Source organism: Rhinatrema bivittatum, chromosome 19, assembly GCF_901001135.1.
Source record: "Rhinatrema bivittatum chromosome 19, aRhiBiv1.1, whole genome shotgun sequence".
Taxonomy (NCBI): Eukaryota; Metazoa; Chordata; class Amphibia; order Gymnophiona; family Rhinatrematidae; genus Rhinatrema; species Rhinatrema bivittatum.
In genome coordinates, this window is record NC_042633.1 from 31,078,944 (window position 1) to 31,094,444 (window position 15,501).

General features: G+C 42.0%; 1 protein-coding gene across 1 annotated transcript; it reads left to right on the plus strand.

Annotated features, from left to right (window-relative positions):
• Positions 1-4,141: 4,141 nt before the first annotated feature.
• On the plus strand, positions 4,142-13,917 carry LOC115080346 (vomeronasal type-2 receptor 26-like). The gene is made up of 6 exons (XM_029584494.1): positions 4,142-4,347; positions 5,808-6,099; positions 7,774-8,598; positions 10,551-10,778; positions 11,654-11,777; positions 13,007-13,917. The coding sequence occupies exons 1-6, from the start codon at positions 4,142-4,144 to the stop codon at positions 13,915-13,917; spliced, it is 2,586 nt and encodes an 861-aa protein (XP_029440354.1).
• Positions 13,918-15,501: the final 1,584 nt, after the last annotated feature.

The following is a 15,501-nucleotide window of genomic DNA, read 5'->3' on the forward strand; positions in this document are numbered from 1 at the left end:
TGGAGGCAGACAGGGCTTAATTTATGGGGGAATGGCCTGGAACGCAGTTCCTGCACTTCTTTTCAGGCTTACGAGGCAGAGCAGCAGGGGTGTTCTTCTCCAGCCCGCTCTGCAGGGGAAGAGAAACAGAGGGGTTGAGCCGGGAGGGAAAAGAGAAGAAAACAGAAATTTTGCTCCCTAATCCCAGCCCTCCCCCTCTTGTTTCTCCTCCCCACCACCTCTCCTCCTATATTGCAGGGAACAGAAGGGGATGGTGGGGATGCTGAAGCAGAAACTGCAGAGCAAAGAGCAGACTCAAAACATGGTTTTGAGGGAAGGATCCAAGATGGTGGCGGAATGCAGTACTGGTTGCGGCGTCTGTCTGTCTTACCTTTTTCTGCGGGTTTAGATGCCGCATTCTAGCCGCAAGAGATGAGCGACGGAGAAGACAACTTCTGAAGGCCCCCCCCCCCCCCCCGCTCTCTTCAGTATGGTCTGATGGACACACATGTAGTGCGAGGGCAGGTATCGCCGGAAGTGCAATCGCTGGGAGTTGAGCGAGAAAAAGAAGTTAATCGCTCTCTCCTCTGATTCATTGACCATCCTTTCTCCTGGCATTCGGATTCCCCCACTGAATCCTGCTATCGTGAGGGCATCGACTCCTGGAGGAGAGGCGCTGTGGGCTGATGACGCCGGACAGACGACCTTTGTCTCAGAGATGGAGGGCCCTCCTATAGCTTCTGTGGCCTTGGCATTCAATCTTTCTGGCCTGCAGCAGGGTGTATCACTTGGAGGCAGTTCTGAAGTTGCCAAAGTAGAGGAAAGACTACCAGTTGAGTGCAGAGCAGAGGTTCCAGGACCTTGTATTTCTTCTTAGCTGGTAAGACCTACTCACTTTACCTTAGAATCGATATGGGATGCCATTGAAGGTTTGAGCAAGATGATTCCTACCGATTACACCTTTAGAGGCCAAAATAGTCGACTTTGAATCTAGAATTTCTAGTTTGGAAACATCTAAAACGTTGGTTGAGAAATTAACTGAAGTAAATAAGACAAGGGTGGAACTGGTGAAAGCTTTGCAATCATCTGTCATTGAGAAAACTCAGTTGTCCTATAAAATGGAGAACTTAGAAAATGTTGTGAGAAGCAGAAATTTAAGATTTATTAATTTTCCTAAGAGCGTCATGATTACACCTAAGGACATGCTTAAAAAATATTTTCTGGAGGGATTGAAGATTTCTGAACAAGCTTTGCTGCCTATTTCCAAGGCATATTATGTTCTGGATTTCAGAAGAGAGACTGTCAAACCCAAGCAATAAGATGTTTCACATTCTTGAATTTGGATAACTTATCAGCTATTTAGGAAAAATCAGCTTCCGAGGGGGGTTTCATCTGCTACTTTGGTGGTTACATTTGTCCTTGAGCCTGATAGGCACAGATCTGAGCTTTTCTTAAATTTTAAGGTTAGAATTTTCCCTGATGTTGCAAAACAGACCCAAAAACGACGCCAGCAATTTTTAATTTTGAAAACTAGAACTTTACAATTGGGAGTAATGTTGTTTTTTAAATTTCCCTGTAAATGTATAAAATATAAGGGTGTTTCTTAGGTTTTTTCCAAACCCGCTCAATTATCTTTATTTCTGGCAGATAAGAAACCAATAGAATAGTTTTCTTTATTTTGTCGGTAACTCAATGGGCTAAGATAGTGAAGAATCCTAATTAAAATTAGCTCTCGTTTGTTATTTCGCCTTACTCATATTATATCATATATTGCCTGAAATTGTGCTAGGCTCCCTCCTTTTGTGGACTTTAATTATGTCCTATGTAATATGATCTCCTTTGTCCATTCGGCTTTCTATTCCAAGATTTGGCTTATTTATGTTGTTTGTAAAAGTTAATAAACAATAAATTTAAAAAAGGGGGGCTTGAATGATCACAAGTTTGATGCTTGTGAGCAGTGGTGCCAATGATTAAGGCTTCAGCCCTGGCTTTGATGCATGGCACTCCACTCACAACTTTCAAGCTTGTGATCATTCAACCCCTTTTTGTGGCTATTACTGAGGACTTGATTTCTGGCAGAACAACCCAGATCGGTGTTTTGCCACCTTTTTTCTGGGACTCAAGAAAGCAGAGTACAGCCAGCAGTGTATATCAGTTCTGGCTCCCCCTGCAGAAACAGAACAGAGCCAGTAGTTGCATGGATTATAGCTCTGCAGCTCTTGGAGGACGCAGAGAAGAACAGAGAGCATTGGAGCTGTTCGCCCTGAGACAAGCGCAGCCCACATGGCTTTGATTTGTGTATGTGTGGGTGTGAGAAAGAGTTCACATCTGTCCCTGGCCCTTCCCATCTCCCCTCCCCTCCACAGTTCCATTTTTGTTGTCTGCAAATTAAACTCTGGAGGCAAGAATAATTTGGGAAAAGTCAAGTACTGAGAAACCAGAGAAAAACGAATGACCTGAGCCAATGGGAGGCTCATCAATGTGAACATTAAAGTCATTTAAGGATGAGGAGCCATGAAATAGCCAGCTCCAATGATGCAAGACTTTCAGCCAGGAAAAGCAGACTGGTAATGTCTAGCCCAGGGGGACATTATACTAAACACAGGGACTGGGTATGTGTTTTAAGATCAAGTGTTTCACACCCTTGAACAGCAAAATGAACTACATTTAAAATTAAATTCTGTCTTGTAGGTCACTAATACATTGCCTCCTCACTTCCTCACCCTCAGCTAGTGTTCATGAGAATATCTCATAGGGGCAAGCCTAATTAAGAATGGCATCTGAGTGCCGTAACTCTGTTATACATAATGTATCAATGAGATGCTGAATTAATAAATCAGCTATATGGGAAATTTGTACAAGCATTTATATATCAAACCCAACAGTTTAGTCATATGTGTGAAAGGTGCTATATCCCTATGTCAATCCCTTCAACCATTCAGTGCTAGAGGTGACATGATGAGTATCACTGTGCTCATCCACTAAGCCATCTAGTCTTACAGGTGGAAAGTTCGGTATCCTTGTGCCGATCTCAGGATCCATACAGTTGCAGAGTGAAGGGTTCTGAATCCCTGTGCCCATCCCATCTACTGTCATCATGCTCCCCCCCCCCCCCCCCCCCCCCCCCCGTTTCTCCATTAAAATCTGTGTATCCTCAGTATCTCCATATATTTCATTGAACTCTTCCCATATATCAATGGTGGACTTTTCTTTGTTGATTGCAAAGAGTTAAGCCTCCCATTTCTAAAATAACAGGGAAAAATAAAGAATCTGAAATTAGAACGAATGTGTTTTCTTTCCCCCAATGGCCTGGAGGTGATGCCAAGCTGTGATTATCAACCAGCCCCGTTATTATAAGTCACGCACCTTCTCATCATGTAATGAGTGCAGGAAGACACCTGGGCACCATCTTCTTTAATTGGAACTTTTAATTGCAGGGTCAGGGAAAGGCAGAGAAGATATAAACTCATTGCCGCTTAAGACAGATGCGTATGCACAGTGAGAACCTTTCAAACATCCTCTCAAGCCATATTTATTTGTTCTTGCTCTGTTTCTTTCCTAGATCTTTCCTCTCCAAATCTTGATCTTTGTGATTCTATGGTTATTTCATGGTCACTTCTCTCTTGCATCACTTTGAGGGTCATTTTATATCTCTGCAGGTGGGGAAAAGGCAGCATGTAGCTTTTATACACATTTCACCCCACATTTTCAAAGCACACTTACAGTAAGTGCATAAGGTCACGCTAAAATCTCCAAGGTAAGTGCTCGGGAATGTGCAGAAACTCATCCACACAACGTTATATTTGCTTTATTGAGCAGGTGTATGTGTGCAAGTCCCATCACCTAATGTCTCAGCCCAGGGAACGTTCAACGATGTTCAAAATCGGGTTCCACGTACAGTTTTATGCCGACTGAGCCCCGAGCTATTTTATAACTGCCATATTTTCTGTGCATACATGCCTTTGAAAATTCGCCCCTTTATGTTTTTCTTGTTTATTGAGCTTTTTCCTTGTCTCTTCTCTCTTTCTTGATTTCACTTCAGAGGGTTTTATCTCTTTTTTGCTTTTGCATCCCTTTGCTTTACTTTTCTCCATCACTTTACTTTTCCATTTTCCATGCTTCCTGTAATGAAACCAGGGACTTTTTGAAAGAGGGTGAGGAAATGGGGCTTTTAGTTTGGCTGAATCTTCTGCTGGCTGCTGCCATGGGAAAAGCCTCAGTGCCAGGATGCAAGCTGGAGCTCCAGAAGATGACCCCTTTCACCATGGATGGAGACTATGTCCTGGGGGTGGTAACTTTGGCTCATGCTGGTGTGGTTTACCCCGTCCTTGACTTCAGAGAGGCCCCTAAAGCAGGACGTTGTGAAGGGTAAGACACTCTAATTGAGAAATTTATGTTTTCAATTGATGGATCACTTGGAAAGAAACTAGAGTGTATTGATTGGTAATAAACTGGTTAGTATGAATATCTTGGAGATGCCTTTTAATTTGGTTGAGTTTATGTCACCAGTAGATATGACAACATGCACAACCAGATAATTCTTTAAGTGTGTTTTATAATTTCTTTCTAATAATATCCCCAAATGAATTCATTATCTAACCATTATTTTGCTTTTGTAAAGTATCTCAAATATCACCTCTATTGCCCTTCATCCCAAAAGTGTGACCTGCAGGTCAAAATATATAACTGTACTAACCCCCATACTTTTATCCAGACCGAACAATAGGCTCTCTTTGCTTCACCGGTGTGATATCTCAATTGAGATGAATGTCGGTATATAAAAAAAAAATAATAATAATAATAAATAATAATAATAATAATAAATATATAGATTATGTGAGTAATCTTGTAAATTGCCCAGAGTTCATCACCAGGCAATTAATAAATAATATTAATCATATAGTGAGGTTGATATTCAAAAGCCATTAAGACGGATAACTGAAAAGTTATCCGTCTAAATGGCTAGCCATATACGGCTAAGTTCTAGCCGCATAATACTACTATAGACAGAGGCCGATATTCTGAAAAAGCTGAGTGCCTAAAATTGGCATAAGGTGGTTTTTAATAAAGATATTCTCCTATTCTATTCCAATTGGAAAATAGGCGGAGATGGTAACTTTGAAACAGCCACACAGACGCACATGTCCGCGTGTTTGCTGGCTCGTTTCCAGAGATGCATCCGTTTTATAACATACACACATATATGCGTGCATGGTATAAAATAGGCTGAACCTGCGCAATTTTAAGTAGGGGCATGTGTGCCGACGCCATTACCAGTTTTCCCAGTCCGTTCCCAGTTCACCCAAGCAAGGGATAAGACTTCCAACCCCCCCAGGTGTAATAGCCTCTCTTCCTCCCTGTTAGCCCCGACCCTTAAAACCCTTCTGACCTGCCTAGATTTGTTTATTTTATGGCTTACACACTAATCAAAGCAGCGGTAACGTTATGCAGCAGGAGATCCCGGTGCCCGCTTTTCAACGTAAGCATTTATGTGCTGGTTTCATTGAGAAATCCAGGAATGCCCATGTTCCACCCAGACCAAGCCCATGCCCCGCCCTTTGCTGGACAATGTTGTCAACTCAAGTAGCAGTTTATGGAGCATTGATCTGTTCCACTATAGCATGTCTTAGATATAAGTGCAATGTATCTACCAATGTACATGTAAAATCTCTATAATAAGACCACAAACCTTTGAAAATCAGAAATCTTTGTTCCATTTTGGGTTCCATAGAAGATTTTATGCACATTAGATGGGAAGGACGTTTCTGCTGATATAGCATCTTCCAAATGGTGAAACATGATGACATAAGGGTGTTTTTTTCTAACAGATTTCAGACGCGGTATTACCGTGATATATTGGCCATCTTGTTTGCCACAGAAGAAATTAACAAGAACCAGCATCTGCTGCCAAACCATACTCTAGGCTTCCAGTTCATGGACTCTTGTTTATCAGAGGTAGTCGCTCTCCAGGACACTCTCCTGCTGCTGTCTGGGAGAAATCGAATTCTCCCGAATTATAAGTGTGAGGCTCACCTGACACTGGCAGGAATCATCGGAGAGATGTACTCTTCAGTGTCTGAGGTCATGGCCAGGATACTAGGGGTTTACAGGATCCCACAGGTATGACTTTCCATGGTTATCACTTTCACATTTATTCTTCGCAGTCCTAATTATTCCCTTGTTATTTATTTATTTATTTATTTAAAATATTTATATGCTGCATAATATCTACAGGTCTCAGAGGCTTACAGAATAAACATTCATAAAATTGGTACAAACAAAGAGATTACGAAAAGAAATAAAAATACAGCTTTCCAAGATAAAATGATAATGCCTTTAGAGAGTGCAACTAGCTCAAGAACAGTCGGCAAAAGCCAGCTGAAAAAGGAAGGTTTTCAGCTGCTTTTTAAAAGCTTTCATTCATGTTAGTTAGTCGTAGTGCTACTGGCAAAGTATTCCAAAAGCAGGGAACAGCTACAGAAAAAGATCTCTCTTGAGTGTCCATTAATCGCACACTGTCAGCTGAGGGGATCTCAAAGAATCCTCTTCGTGAGGACCTCAACGATCTAGAAGGCTTATGTATATGCAGCATAGAATTCATTCAAGGTAAATTCTCCATGCTAGTCATTTTGAAAACCAAACATGCCACTTATAGTAAGAAAGCCAGCGAAAATCACTAAGCATTGGTGAGATATGTATGTTCTTGTTAAGACTGGTAATTAATGGTAAGAGCCTTTTTGTATCCACGGACATCTACTTCCTTTTTTTCTTAGAGAAACAGAAGTGTATGTTCATAGATATAAGGAGGCAAAACCCAGGCCAGGCTCAGACTCTCCAGATGAAATGCAAATCCTTTAGAAACCATTCAGAAAGCATGATTAAGCATTTCCGATATTTGGACTAGATGAAAGCTTAGGGAGGTGAAGTGGTTGACCCAAGAACACAAATAGTGTGTTCGTTGCAGAGCTGCGCTAAGAATTGAGGCACAGAGAAAGTAACAAGATACAAAGAAACAGAGACAATTATGGCAGTTAAAGACCATAAGGACCATCTAATCTGCCCAATTTCAGTCTTAGTGCTGACCAAGGACCCCAGCTGATCTCTGGCTTCCTTTTACTTTTTTGCATTAGGGATCCTCTTTGCTTATCCCAGGCTTTCTTAAACTTGTTTGCTAATTCTGTCTCCAGCACCTCTCGTGGGAGGCCATTCTGTGTGCCCTTCCTCCATCCATTCTGTAAAGAAATATTTTCTCATGTTGCTCCTGACTGCCTTCTTAGAGCCTACTGCTTTGACTTCTTGTTCTAGTGTATTCTTTTTTTCTGGAAAATGCTTGCTTCTTCTGCATAATTGACACCTTTGAGATATTTTAATGTCTCTGTCTCTCCTCTCCATTAGGATATACATATTTAGCTTCAATAGTCTCATCTCATGCTTTTTGTAAAGACCCTGCACCATTTTGGTCGTTTTTTCTAGGACCACCTCCAGCCTTTCTATACCCTTTTATAGATTGACCTCCAGAAAACGAAATGACAGGGAATCATTGGTGCTGTAACACATGAAAATGAGTCACAGAATTTCCCCAAATTCGTTGCTGAATATTCTTCCTATTAGACCACATTTCTATGGAGAGACCATATTATAGGTTCCACTTGATTCAGGAGGCTCCATTCGTCTCCATTTTAATACATCGTTTTATACGTTCACCTTTGCCCACCCAAGTAACCTCCATGAGTTACATCTCTACAAAGTCCTGTGGATATATATGAGAGAGATGATGGAAATCTTTCTTTTCAGATCAGCATCACAGCGCAGCACCCAATGCTGAGTGATAAGCTCCAGTTCCCATCTTTCCTACGCACCTTTCCAGCATCCACCCTGCAGCATTTAGCCATCGCCCAGCTGCTCCAGCACTTCAACTGGACATGGGTGGGGATACTGACCTCCAATGCAGAAACTGCCAGCCTAGGCAGCCAGCAGCTACGGCAAAAAGTGATGGAGAATGGTGGCTGTGTTTCCTTTCTGGAAAAGATCGATGATCGCTACCCGACAGAGAGACTGATGAGGGTCGCAGATGTGATTCATCAGTCCTCAGCGAATGTGATTGTCTGCAACTGCTACGAAATGCACATCAAACCCATCCTGGAGCTCCTTTCCCTCCATAGCTTCAGGGCCAGGGTCTGGGTCTTCACTACAGCATGGATCTTGAACCCCCACCTGTTCACCATGGAGTCATGGAGGCTGCTAAATGGCAGCCTGATGTTCGCTGGCTCATCCAATGATATCCCACAATTCACTGATTTCCTCTACCGCATGCAACCTTTTGCAGACCCATTGGTCACCTTCACCAGGATTTTCTGGGAAAAGGCATTTGATTGTCAGTGGGAGGGACAGAACTTGACTCATACGGTGACAGGGAAATACATCATCCCATGCACAGGTGAAGAGGACCTCAAAGCACTGGATCCAGCGATCTTTCACTTGAATGATTTAAGTGGTGCCTATCATGCTTACCTGGCTGTTTATGCCTATGCACATGCTCTGCACAACATGATTTTGGAAGGAGCTATGGGAGATTCTTTTGGTATAGGCACCAACATTCATAGTATCAAACCTTGGCAGGTATTGGTAATAATAATTAGGATTTTTATAATGCAATAATTCAAACAGAATCCTGGTTGTGTTTGCAAACATGCATGACCTCTAGGCCAGATGGTCAGACAGCACATTGCTGTCACTACATGTAAGCTTCCAAAGTCTAGGGTAGAAGGCATTAAATTACTGCTTTATTATCTAAGTACACATTTGAAAAACTGACCAAAAGTAATTTGTCACTGGCAGACATGAGGGTAAGAACTATCATGCAAGGAGTCAGAGTGACTCATCCAAGGCCATTTAAGAAATGAATGAATAAACCAATATTTCATCTGAAACACCTTGTATTTCCCCCAAGGCCACCCAGAGAGTCAATGGCTGAAGCATGTTTTGAAGTGATGGACAAGGAGCTTAAATGACTAGCTCAAGGTCACAGAAGATCCCAAAAAGTGAGTCAGAATTAGAACTGAAGATAGGGAGGTTCAGTGACTCCTCTAAGAACACACAGAGAGCCTGGGCAATGTTACAGCTTTCCTGACTCACACATTGAAGCATAAATGCCTAGACCACAGCCTCCTCAATAGCAAAAATAATAATATTATTCTATTAATGCTATACATGGAAGAAATATACACAGGTAAGATTAGTGACATAAGAAATGTAGGCAGAGGTAGGACAAAATGACCTATCCAGTATAGAATGCATGGTGTCAGATATACAGTATTAAGCTTTGTTTTCCCAATTTTTCAAAAGCCCATTAATTGATCTAATTTTAAAATCTATCCATGGTCCTAAGTGGGTTCCATAGAATCACACACAATCAGCCTAACAAAAATGCACACTATAAAATGGACATAAGATAGACCTTAATTAGCTTGCGGGGGGGATTAAAATATCATTTGTAAAACGCTACAAATGAAAGATAGATTAACAATATCTAAAAGCCTGCTCAAACAATTAACATTTCCTTAGGTTCGAGGCTACAAACAAAGACAGATGAAAAGTGATTGCATAAAAATGGGATTTATGTGCATAAACGCTTTTGAAAATCCACCTCAAAATCTGAAATACCCTTTAGCACAGGGGGGTCAGACTGCACTGAACAAAAATGAAACTAAAGCAGACAAATACCGTATTGTGGGCAACCTGGAGGTAGACCAGGGGTGGGTGGGCGGAAGGGGTAGTCCTTCCTTATATGGGCAGTGCCTTCCTTGTTTTTTTGCTGCTTCTTCATTGGGAGTAAAATTACGCTTGTTGGTCGCATACAGATATACTTTGACCTTGAATAGGGTGGGCAATTATCAAATGCTTGTTTCTGCACATAAAACAGAGGAATTGGATTTCATTAGTGCCCTTCTCTCCATTGAAATCACATTGAATCATGCATCAGATTATGAAAATGGCATTTGCAACCTATATATTTATCAACACTCTCAAGTCAACCCACACAGGCTGATTAACTTCTTGTTTAACCTGTAGTTCTACTTTTCTTAAGAATTACAATTCCATGCTTTCAGTATGCCATGTTTTTCATGTATTTCCATGTTTTCAGTATTTTTCAAGTATTTCCATGTTTTCAGTATGTATTTAAAGTTCAAGGTTCTTATTGAAAATATTGTTTTTTACGTTACATTATGCTTTACACTCCTTGTTATTTGTAAACCGGGTTGATGTGATGCCTATCATGAAACTCGGTATAACAAAAACAATAAATAAATAAATAAATAAATAAATAAATAAAATAAATGCCAAAATGAGGACTAGATCAGCCTGTTTGGGATGACCTGGGTAAAGTGGCAACTCTAGATAGTAGTCTGGGAGGATGAGGTTTAACAGTTTGAAAATGGACATCTGGCTGATGAGGGCAGGGAGTAGAAGCAGAAGCGAGTGCCCATAAGGGAACTTATAAAGTTAGTGTCCCTACAGAGATGCTCTAAATATTTAGTACAATGCTTTTCTTTCATCATTGAATTCAATAGGTCCTCCATTTTCTGAGAGCCGTGCATTTCACAACAGAGATCAATGATGAAGTCTACTTTGACGTGAATGGAGATGTGCCTGACATCTTTGACATTATGAATATCCAGATCCAGCTGGATAACACTAGCAAAGTAATAAAAGTGGGCAAATATGATTCCAGGGAAGCTCCAGGAGATGAAGTAATTCTGAATTTAACTGCCATTTTATGGAATCCAAAGTATAACCAGGTAAGAAGTAATAGAATAATATAATTGGTGGTGGGAGATAAAGACCAATTGGCTCATCCAATCTGTCATATATTTCTGGTCTAAGTTCTGAAAGTATATCCCAGTTGTCAGCTCCAGACGATGAAACAGGCACAAAGAATTGGATGTCATTTGCATATAATCTGTAATCCACTCCTAATCCAGCGAGTAGTCTACAGATTGGATGCACAGAAGTCGTAAATAGGGTCGCTGATCAGGTGGAGCTCCATCATGATATTGCAGGATCATTTTTTTCTTGTTGGGTTCAGTTTGTAAGAGTAAGTAAGCCTTACTGACGTCCAGATAGGTAAGGTCAAGTGCCCCTCACTGATCCACCACTTTTGTCAACTCATTAAAAAGGTGAAGGCTTTGGGACGCTGCTAAGAATTGAATACAATTAGAGGCACAGAATCTGCCAAAGTCCAGTGAGTCAATTTGCTTGCTTCATTTTAAAAAGGTGCATCTTTTTGTTCAAGACTTTGATTTCCTAAAATCTCAGGAAGAGAGATGAAAACACTGTAGACAAAATGGTAGCAGAATAAATTCGGATGATATGGAAATAAAGATTTCTTCTCAGCAAAGGCCAGCGTGCACAAGGAACAATTTCTCTGAATGGAGATAGAGGAGGGGAAAATGTTCATGAAATTCAAAGAATATTTGGGAGAGGCACAGACAATCCTTACATGAGCCGGAAGTGAGAGGAAAGCCAGCGATCAAGTTAGGTCTGTGGTTTGTCTAAATATTAGACTTTCATAAGACGCTATATCAGGTTTTCCAGCAAAAAGGAAGAAAGGGCAGAGAAGATAATACAATAGCAAATAAAGACCATGTTTATGTATGTATGTTTGAATCCACAGCCCCCTCGCTCCGTCTGCAGTGAGAGCTGCCCCATTGGATACAGGAAATCTGCCAGAATGGGGCAGCCCGCCTGCTGCTTTGACTGCGTCCCTTGCTCTGCTGGAGAAATAGCCAATGAAACGGGTGAGAGCCGCCTCTGGAGCATCTGTGAGATAATGAGGGATTCCAACTTGCCATGGCTTTAACTTCCGAAGGCGGTGATGTAATTCCAGGATCTTCATGGAAGCATTTGGATCAGGGGTGGACTCTCCATCATCTGAGCCCCCAGACAATGAGGCTCATTGGCCCCTAACCACCCTTCCCAGGCTAGGGGAGAGTACTGTGGGCTCTCAGGCACTGTCCTATACATGAATGGTCAGTCCACCCCTGGTTTAGATGAATCATTTAGGTTAAATAATTGCTGAGATTTCCTTGAATCAGTCCTCATTTTACACCTAGAGCAGGCTAGGAATTGCAGTTACAATTTTTGTAAAATAAAAGGGAAAGGTTAATATTGTCAATGGGGCAAGAGCAGATGTGGTTGAGCGTGTGGCCAACGGCATGAAGACTGTAGATGACCCTAATTGCCCACCACAACTCACATTACCCCATTGTGTTGAAATGGACCCACCTATCAGTAACTCTAACACACAGGACAGCTAGACACAGAAATTTTGAAAAAGATAACACTGGTAATTGTATTCCCACTTCTCTCCTTTATAATCTGATGACTTCTCTCCTTTCACTTCAGTTTCTATTGTCCTTTATTCTATAAAAGGGCATCACTGCAGGCTGAGATACCTTTCATTGGATCGATATAGGATTTATACTGCTGTGATGGGGGAGGGGGCAATGATCTTCATATTTTAGGTACCAAAAAATCTCTCAATAATTCTTATGTTCTTTCAATAAAAGGCATGTTAACAACTTTGATTCAAACCGTCACCAATGGCAATGGAATTTTATCCTCATAATTACATTATATTTATTTAAATGAGGGGATTAGTTAACCGGTTATGTCTAACTGGCTAACTTTAGGACAGCCCCATGGCTCGACCAGAGTTGGCCGCATAGGTTAAGCAGCTAACTCTGAATATCAGAGTAAGCCACATAACTTATGTGGCTAACTCTGCTCCGCCCGGAAGGGCCTCCTGCCTGCTCCCGGAACGCCCCCAAATTGTAGCAATGGATATCGCCGGTTAGCCATTTAGACGGATAACGTTCAGTTATCCGTCTAAATGGCTTTTGAAGATTGGTCTCTATACTTACAGGGATAATTTTTACTATTCATTTGGGACATAAAGAGTTTTGTAAAGATATAGTATTGTCGCCATAGCCTGAGTATGTGAATGGTGCTTCTTCATTCATTTCAGATATGAGTGATTGTTGGAAGTGCCCAGAAGACCACTGGCCCAATGAGAGTCGAGATAAGTGCTTTGCAAAAGCCATCGAGTTCCTGGCCTACCAGGAACCCCTGGGAGCAGCCTTGGCAGCAGTTTCTGTCATCTTGTCTTTTGTCACCATCCTTATCCTCTTCATTTTCTGCCTGTTCCAGGACACACCGATTGTCAGAGCCAACAATCGGGGTCTCAGCTATCTACTCCTCTGCTCCCTTGCACTCTGCTTCCTCTGCTCCTTAATATTTATTGGCCTTCCCATGAATCTCACATGTATGGTCCGCCAGCCTGCCTTTGGCCTCATCTTCACTGTCAGTGTGTCTTGTATATTGGGAAAAACAGTCACAGTGGTCATTGCCTTCAAGGCCGTCAATCCCCACAATCACCTCCGAAAATGGGTTGGGTCCACAGTCCCCAACTTCATTGTTCTTTTTTGTTCCCTCATCCAGCTTGTTATCTGCACTTATTGGATTTCTAGTCACCCTCCATTTGCTGAGATCAACACCAGATCTGAAAGTGGGAAGATAATCGTTGAGTGCAATGATGGGTTGACCATACTGTTCTACTGTATGCTGGGATATATGGGCTTCTTGGCCATCATTAGCTTCATTGTGGCCTTCCTGGCTAGGACTTTACCTGACAGCTTCAATGAGGCCAAGTTTATCACCTTCAGCATGCTGGTCTTTGTGAGCGTCTGGCTGTCTTTCATTCCCGCCTACCTCAGCACACAGGGGAAGTACATGGTTGCGGTAGAGATCTTTGCTATTTTGTCCTCTGGTGCAGGGTTACTTTTCCTAATATTTCTCCCCAAGTGTTACATTATTCTCCTTCATCCAGAGATGAACACCAAGGAACATTTAATTGGAAAACAATCCATACGGAAATAAAGTCAAAGTTACTAGCCTAGCAACTGGTCTATTGGATTGGCAGAAGTAATTCAAAGCCTTTCACTTCTAGGACTGTATGACTCAGGGGATTGTGCACAAGGATACAGAGTCTTTCACCTCAAGGACTAGATAGACCAGAAGATAAGCAGAGTAATACAAAGTCTTTCACCTTTAGTACTGGATAGCTCTGGCTAGTAGTTCTCAACTCAATTATTCCCTTTGGGTGGGCATGAGAAAATCTTTCATTTCGTTTTATTTTTCTTTTTGTCATGGATGTAAACCCTTAGGCTGTGGCATGGTTGACACAGCCTAGTAGGTCAACTCACTAGGCCCACACTGACAGCTGGCAGACATGCCCTTGCGGAGACAGGAGCTGAAGCTTCCCCTATACCAGTTATATTCCTCACAAGTTGAGCCTTTGAGTTCCAGGGCCAGCAGGGTTAGGTGCATGTCCTTCAAGAAGTGGTGTGAGAGAGTCCAGGTATGGATAGTGGTCAGGGCGGGCAGCAAGTAGAAAATATCTGTGTCTAGTCCAAGGGTCGAGGCTGGCAGTGAGAAGATAGTGTTCAGGTCCAGGTCAAGGGTTGGGGCAGGCAGCAAACTAGAGAGGTCAGAATCCAAGGCAGGTGTCAGAACTGGGAATTCAGGCCAAGACAGACAAGATGGACAAAGATGAGTCACCAAGAGGCAAGACAGACAGGAGAGACAAGACAAGACAATGAGAACTGGGACAAAATTGAAGGCATGGAGAGCAGTGCAACAGTACAAATTAAGCAAGGCACGGCAGGAGGAACACAGGAACACAGTTCCTGTGCTTTATTGGAACAACTAACAAAGCACAGGAACAGTGAGACAAGGCACGGGAGAAGCAACACACACCACAAGGCAGATGGACCTGTTGTTGAGGCAAGAATCCAGTGTCTGACTGGGTTAAATGGAGTTAGAGGCGTGACATCAACGAGAGGTGCCATTTCCCACCATAGGGCCTTCAAAAGAGGGTTTGGTGCACATATACATGCTTTAGGAAGCATCATGGCATGGCTGGAGTGATGGTGGCGTTCCTGCTGTTCGGTGTTGCCAGGTAGCATCGAGGCGGGCTGGTGTCATCCAGGGTGCGTGCAGCCGGTCATGGGGCCAACCCACAACTGGCAAAACATTACTAGCTAATTTGGGTTTTAAACATTTTTTTAATTTCTGCATATTAATAAATACAAAATCCTTTTTGCATGTACTAAAGCTGTTTAGTGTTTGCTAAAAGTACAACAATGAAATTAAAATGTGTTGGTTTTGTGCTGGTAACGCGGACAGATGGCTTAAAGATCTTCCTCTTGGCAATTTGAGAGCTGCCTAGCCATACAGAAGTATTAGCGAGCCACTGAACCAACCCTGAGTGAAGTGTGTACTGTACGTACTGTCCCAACTGGAAATAGATCAATGTATCTGTGGAATTATGCCTGTGTTCAAGTTTAATAAAGTATTAAACTTTACCAACCAATCACTACAAGGTTTTACTTCTTGTTAAACTTTTTATCTCTCCTCTAACTCTAATCCCAGTTAGAATAACCCCTGTTTTATTGTAACTTT

Bases quoted from the DNA above. Each gene is read 5' to 3' on its own strand.
- LOC115080346 (XM_029584494.1), top strand. From the start codon at position 4,142: ATGGGGCTTTTAGTTTGGCTGAATCTTCTGCTGGCTGCTGCCATGGGA. The intron at 4,348-5,807 runs GTAAGACACTCT...TTTTTCTAACAG, and splicing joins AAAGCAGGACGTTGTGAAGG to ATTTCAGACGCGGTATTACC. The intron at 8,599-10,550 runs GTATTGGTAATA...TGAATTCAATAG, and splicing joins ATAGTATCAAACCTTGGCAG to GTCCTCCATTTTCTGAGAGC.